The sequence below is a fragment of the Phycodurus eques genome, chromosome 4, assembly GCF_024500275.1.
Source record: "Phycodurus eques isolate BA_2022a chromosome 4, UOR_Pequ_1.1, whole genome shotgun sequence".
NCBI lineage: Eukaryota > Metazoa > Chordata > Actinopteri > Syngnathiformes > Syngnathidae > Phycodurus > Phycodurus eques.
The window spans coordinates 26825988-26832516 of NC_084528.1; the positions used below are offsets into that span (position 1 = coordinate 26825988).

General features: G+C 40.9%; 1 protein-coding gene across 1 annotated transcript in view; it reads right to left on the bottom strand.

The window, feature by feature from the left end:
- The window catches only part of si:dkey-12j5.1 (uncharacterized), a 31731-nt gene extending 25221 nt beyond the window's left edge, over positions 1–6510 (bottom strand). The window contains exons 1-8 of the mRNA XM_061675760.1: positions 6348–6510; positions 6151–6260; positions 5904–6050; positions 5675–5827; positions 4514–4623; positions 4296–4419; positions 2520–2612; positions 1876–1944 (exon numbers count right to left, since the gene is read on the bottom strand). Coding sequence (XP_061531744.1) covers positions 1876–1944; positions 2520–2612; positions 4296–4419; positions 4514–4623; positions 5675–5827; positions 5904–6050; positions 6151–6260; positions 6348–6414 — 873 coding nt within the window. The 5' untranslated portion in view covers positions 6415–6510. The remainder of the gene's footprint in view (positions 1–1875; positions 1945–2519; positions 2613–4295; positions 4420–4513; positions 4624–5674; positions 5828–5903; positions 6051–6150; positions 6261–6347) is intronic.
- Positions 6511–6529: the final 19 nt, after the last annotated feature.

The following is a 6529-nucleotide window of genomic DNA, read 5'->3' on the forward strand; positions in this document are numbered from 1 at the left end:
TCGCAGGGCACATAGAAACAAACAACCATTCGCACTCACATTCACACCTACGGAGGAAACCGGAGTGCCCGGAGAAAACCTCCGCAGGCACGGGGAGAACATGCAAACTCCACACAGGCGGGGCCGGGGATTGAACCCCGGTCCTCAGAACGGCGAGGCAGACGCTCTAACCAGTCGTCCACCGTGCCGACCCCTTGTTAAATCACTGTTGATAATTACTGTGAGATATTAACATGATCAGTGTCTTCACATAGATGAATATCATTCATTCATTTTATGAATTAATGGTGACATCAATGGTGACCTATTAATCTTATTGAATAACATCAATATTTTGCTATTTTAGAAGTGAGTATCAGATTGGTAGCTCTTTGCATTAATCAGTACTGAAGAAGAAGCTCTCAGTTTCCAAAAAGTTGGTGACCCCTGCAATTGGGGTAAGCTGTTGTGAGTTGTTGATAGAATAGAAGCTTGTGGACTTCTGGTTTTTCTGAATTTCGTAACTATTGGGCAATGTTGGAAACACAAATAATTCATTTCATTCTGTTTACTCTTCCCTTCAAAAAAATCGTTAATAAATCTGAAGGCAATTTTGAACTAATATATTAACATTCGTAGCATCTGTTCAAGTTTAAAGTCGAGTTGGAGATGCACCTTTTTAGAGAACTAATTATGATGCAATGGTAAAAAGTTAACCAATGTTAATAGTAAAACAGACAAACAGTTACATAACAGCTTAACAACACGTACAGTGACACTAGAGAATTACTGCTTGCTGAACTGAGATTTATGCAACATACACTAAGGTTTCACACGATATGTGATGGTTGTCCAAATGGGAGGAAGATTTGATTGGATTTTTTTTTTATTTGGTTGAATTGCCCATAGGCACTGTGGTCGACTGGTTAGCACGTCTGCCTCACAGTTCTGAGGACCTGGGTTCAAATCCGGCCTCGCCTGTGTAGAGTTTGCATGTTCTCCCTGTGCCGGCGTGGGTATTCTCCGGGTATTCCGGTTTCCTCCCACATTCTAATAACATGCATGGTAGGTTCATTGAAGACTCTAAATTGTCCCTAGCTGTGAATGTTTGTGTGAATGGTTGTTTGCCTATATGTGCCCTGCGACTGGCTGGCGACCAGTTCAGGGTGTACCCCGCCTCTCGTCCCAGAGTCAGCTGGGATAGGCTGCAGCACGCCCGCGACCCTAGTGAGGATAAGCTGTACAGAAAATGAATGGATGGATGAATTGCACATTGTACAACCTCAGCAGCATTTATCTCTAGAGGTTCCATTGTACTGATTTCCAATAACCTCTGTAAAAGAGTGCCATGTGAAAGGAAGAACACATTCAAATTTGATACAGACCCGAATAAAGGTAAAGAGGACTTTTTTTTTTTTTAAATTCAGGTGTTAAGAAGTACATAGATTGGGCCAGTGTTCAGCTGATTCACCTCAAATAGATGGTGCTGAGCTGAGAAAAAGCATACTGTGTGTGACAGTTGGCTCCCACTTATAATTGGCATCACCCCAAACTACAGAACTGGACTATCGGCCAGCTTGTCGTGATGTTTCAGTCAGACTGACATATTGAAATTGATTGTTTGACCTTGGTGGAAGTCTTCGCTCTACCGACTGCCATTCCAGTTTTTATAAGTTCTTTCTCTCCTCATGCAGCCCAGTAGCGTTGTCCCACTCTGAAAATACCAGTCTTGTATTATTGACAGAGAACTCTGGAGGGGATAAAGACCAGCCATGACCCTACCACCTTCCAAGCTATCCACTGGAAAGAAAAGGTGATTGTCCGCCCTCCCGCCACGAAAACCAAACAGGGCGACAACACAGCAGAAATGTTTGAGCTCAGCACACATCTTTTTACCTCGTACTCCTCGCACTCGACGAGAAGCTTGGCTGTGGTGATGCGGGACTCGTACGGCGGGAGCTGGTTCTACGGGAGAGGGGGAAAAAGAAGAATACTGCAATGTCTGCGCTGCGCATTTACACAACCACGGTTCCCGCACAATGTCCGATAATGGCAAGATCCAATTTCAAGGTACGGGACGTTCTGCAGCCACGTGGTTGTTAATCAAGGCGAACACGACAGCAGTCAGAGTTTGGATCAAGCTGCAGTGGAAGATAAGAGACACAATGCCGGCGCCGCCGTGGGATTGTTGTATCATGTCATAAGCATTTGCTACATTTATGTAGGCAAACTCAGGTCACATTCAGAATTAGTTCTATTTTTAAATCTCTCTTCTTCATCACATTGTTTGGAATCATTATTCTAATTTTTGCTTTTACTTGAACCCTCCTTACATACTCACAAACAAAATGACACGATTTAGCATAATGTCGGTTCCACATTTAACTTTTATTATCCTTTTTTCATTATCTTCTACTTTTTATCTCACTGGTGTTTGTGCTAGCGGCAAAGTGCTCTGTGAAAATCCTTTTAGAACAAAGTGTTCTCGAAATAAAAGTGAATCATAAGCGCCGGCTGATGACAGAGATGCTCCAACTAACCTGCACATCGTCTTCTAGGCTGGAGGAAGCTTCAGTCCGTTTCTGGGCAGACAGCCACTGTCTGACACTCTTCAACAAGTATTCTTTGCCTTCCTAAGCAGGCCACAATGTTTTGCAAAGAAGTACAAAAACATCAGTGACATTGAAGTATAATATACAAGGCACACTAATGACTTATTAGATGAGCAAATATTTTGTTCTAATTGTTGAATAGGTCCTGCGATTGGCTGGCGACCAGTTCAGGGTGTACCCCCCGCCTCTCGCCCGAAGATAACTCGGATAGGCTCCGGCACGCCCGCAACACTAGTGAGGATAAGCGGAATGGAAGATGAATGAATGAATGTTGAATAGGTGTTTAGCAAATAGACTAAAATCTATGGGGCGGTTTCTTGTATAGGGTCCAGCAATCAAAAACCTGCACATAGGATTATGTCAATAGAGCTAGCCTGCCCCCTACAGTTTAGAAACTGATACTTCGGGTGCAATTTCTCTCAAATTTTTAAAAATGTATTGCCTGTTTGGGGAAGGCGCTTCTCTGATCCAACATGACTGCCCCCCAGTGAGGCAAGGTCTATCAAGACATGTTTGGATTAGTTTGGTGTGGACAAACTTGACCTGACATTAAACCTACCAATTTATCAAACATCAAGGATTTCTGCCCTCACAACTGTTATCCGGGACGAACGGACAAAAATTCCCACGGACACACGCCAAACGTTTTCTAGAAAGTCTTCCCAGAAAAGGGACCCAAACTCATTGACTTGCAATTTCAGTTCCTGTAAGTTTTCAATATTCTCTGTAGGTCAATACTTTTGTTCATAGTGTGTAACTTCCATTCCTCATTCATTCAACAAATATAAATCTAACACCATATCTCATCTGATTGATATAATAACATGAATGTCAGGAAGCCCATCATTTAAAAAATAATAATGTAAATGTAATACAGTCACCAAACAAATGCAGTCGTTCGTCTTTCTGTAAGCCTATTAGTCCTTAGAACATTAAATTACTTTGCTGCACTGTATAGCCAAAACACATATGCACAAATATTATTTTGCAGCAGTGCGACGTCCTTGGGTGATTAATTGTAAATGCAAACAGGTCACAAGCACCATTCCAATACTCGGCTTCCACTTTCTTTCTTATTACTTTATAATATGTGAAATTAAAATGTCAAAAAGAGAAAGGTGTGTAGAAATGGACAGAGGGTTGTGAAAGGTTGCAAAGCTCTTCAGTCGAATTAAATTAAATGCAAATCAAAAATAATTTTCTCACTTTTTACATAGAAAAGACATTTCCTGGAAAGGTCAGCCTGTGACCTTTCACTTGATATGTGGTCTGTCTTCAACTCACTTCGCAGCAATATAGCATTCGAAAGGGGAAGTGAACTTGAGAGTAACTTGCTCAAACCAACTCTAATGCTATGCATATGCTGACTGTATGAAATGCATGGCTGACTGAACGCTCGGACGAGTAGTGCATGTCCTTGTACTGAACAGAAAAACTCATCAAGTCATCATTTAAACATCAGTTCAAGTTGAAGGAATGTTCTTGGGACATTTTGTCTTCATCAAGTCCAATCGGTTTTCCCTGATTATCTCTCTCACACATTCCTATCAACGTGTGTGTGTGTGTGTGTGTGTGTATGCGCAAGTGATAATTTAAGTGTCCATCTGCTGATTAATGGCATACAATTCAATTTTCTATGAATAATTAACTCAGCATATTCCTGCTTTAATGTCATCCTACGAGTGTGTGCGTGTATGGCCTCACCTGATTTTTCTCTGTACTGAACAAGTAGCTGGCCATGAGCTGAAGGCCTTCGGGGTTGGCGGGGTCATACTGCAATGCTCTATCAATGAACTCTCTGCACCTGTCTGATGCACCCTCCTCCATGCTGCACACAGATTGACAAATCTCAACTCATTAAACAAAGTCGAGACATGAAGAGAGATTAGAGATGTCCACAGTCATGTTACGCTCTCAATTACCAGAGATCTGTTAGGTAAAGCTCAGCAATGGAGCAGTAAGCAACGCTAACATCCTTCATCGTCGAGTGTTCAAGGTCTTCACCTACAGGAGCTGTAGCTCTGGCCTGGTCCTGATTAAAACACGAGGTAACAATCAGACTGGTTGTTTTTGCAATTCTATGATGACCATGTATAAGTAGAATGTCACTCAAATGGTGGCTATATATACACTTGTATTTATCCTTTAGTCAGAGCCTCACCAAAATTGAATGCAATCTTTTTTGGCCTGTGTTACAAAGTTTTGTGACTGTTGTTGTAAGTTCCTCTGCCAAAATTGGTTCTGTGTATTTATATATTTGCAAGATTTTTGTTTGCTTGACAAGTAAACAAAGAGTAAATGCTCATACAGACCAACTTATCAATGTACACATTTCTGTAGCTTTTATGTGGATTTTATAATATACATTTTTAAATGTGCCATTTGTCATATTAGTCATTTATAATAGTTTATTATAGATTTAATATGAATCAAATGTTCTTTTAACTTGATTTGAACATGATAAACAAATAACTCTTAATCAGTCAATTAAGCTACACAGGCCACTTTCAGGCTTTGCAGGAACAATAGAAAAATGTATCTTGCCAAAAGATGTATATCTATCGGTATGTTTACCTTTTACAAATTATGCTGGGCAAAAAATACACTGTACATTTAAGACACAGTAACACCTTTAACGCTGAGTATCAAAAGTATCACATATTTCTTTAAAAGTCCATGTCAGATAAAGTAAAGCAATGTTTTCAGACAACACCACCACCTTGCGACAGAAAAGTAAAATGCATCAGGGAAGTGGGTGACTTGATGAATGGATTGACATCTTTTTATATTATATATGCACACACACACACAGTGCCGTGAAAATGTATTGGCCCCCTTCTCAAATTCTTATATTTCTGCATAGTTTCCCCACTTTCATGTTTAAGATCATCAAACAAATGTAAACCTCACACAAATATAACCCAAGTGAACTTAAAATGCTGTTTGAAAAGGTGATTAATTTACTATGGATGGATGGATGGATGGATGGATGGATGGATGGATAGATGGATAGATGGATAGATAGATAGATAGATAGATAGATAGATAGATAGATACTTCTATTTCAATCAGTGTGCACTCACAGTGGTCTGTGCTTGTTTGTCCAATGCAGAGAGCAGGACTTGTATTCCTTTGGTGTAGTAGTCAACAGCTTCCTGGCCAGTGTGGATCTGCCCCAGGTACATGTACTTACTGTGGCCTACATCCGGGCTTAGCTCCACAGCACGCAGAAAAACATGCATGATAAGTCAAGGAGGCTACAGGCACCAGGAGAAGGTATGATGAAAAACTGAAACCCAGAGTAAAGGATATTCCTTTAGCTTTCTGTATGTCTCCAAGCTCAGAGGAGATGTGTCCCAGCATGTCAAGAGCTTGCAGGTTGGTGGACTCCAGGTCCAGGGCACGCTGACAGTAGAGTCCAGCCATCTCAAAGTCAAAACTGTCCATGCATTCTTCAGTCTGTGCAACACAAGAATGCATGATAAAGTTAACATGAAGAAAACCAGGGCATGGATGTCACATTTTACAGGTTGTGTTGTCAGTTGTTGTGTAGAACCACCTTCTCCAGTAGTTGCTCAACAGAGTACTTGGCAGCTGTTTTCTTCTTTGCCTTTTCATGCATTCTCACTTTCATCCTCTCCTGAGGTGTCAAGCCCACTATGCCGGCATCTAGAGTTGGAAAAGACATTATGTGGTTTTTTTTTAACTAATACTAGTCTATCATCAATACATAGATATTGTTCATCACTACTCTACCTTTGTTTGGACGATTGTCTTTCCTCTTTGGCTTGGTTTTCTTTTTACCTTTAGCCTGCCCTCCCATAATTAGGAATACGGTGCCTTATGTTTCAACAATTTAGACTTGAAGAGGAGATTCTCTCAAAGTTAGCCCCCAAAACACATGGAGAGCAGAGGCGAGAAAGAGTACATGGTGCGCA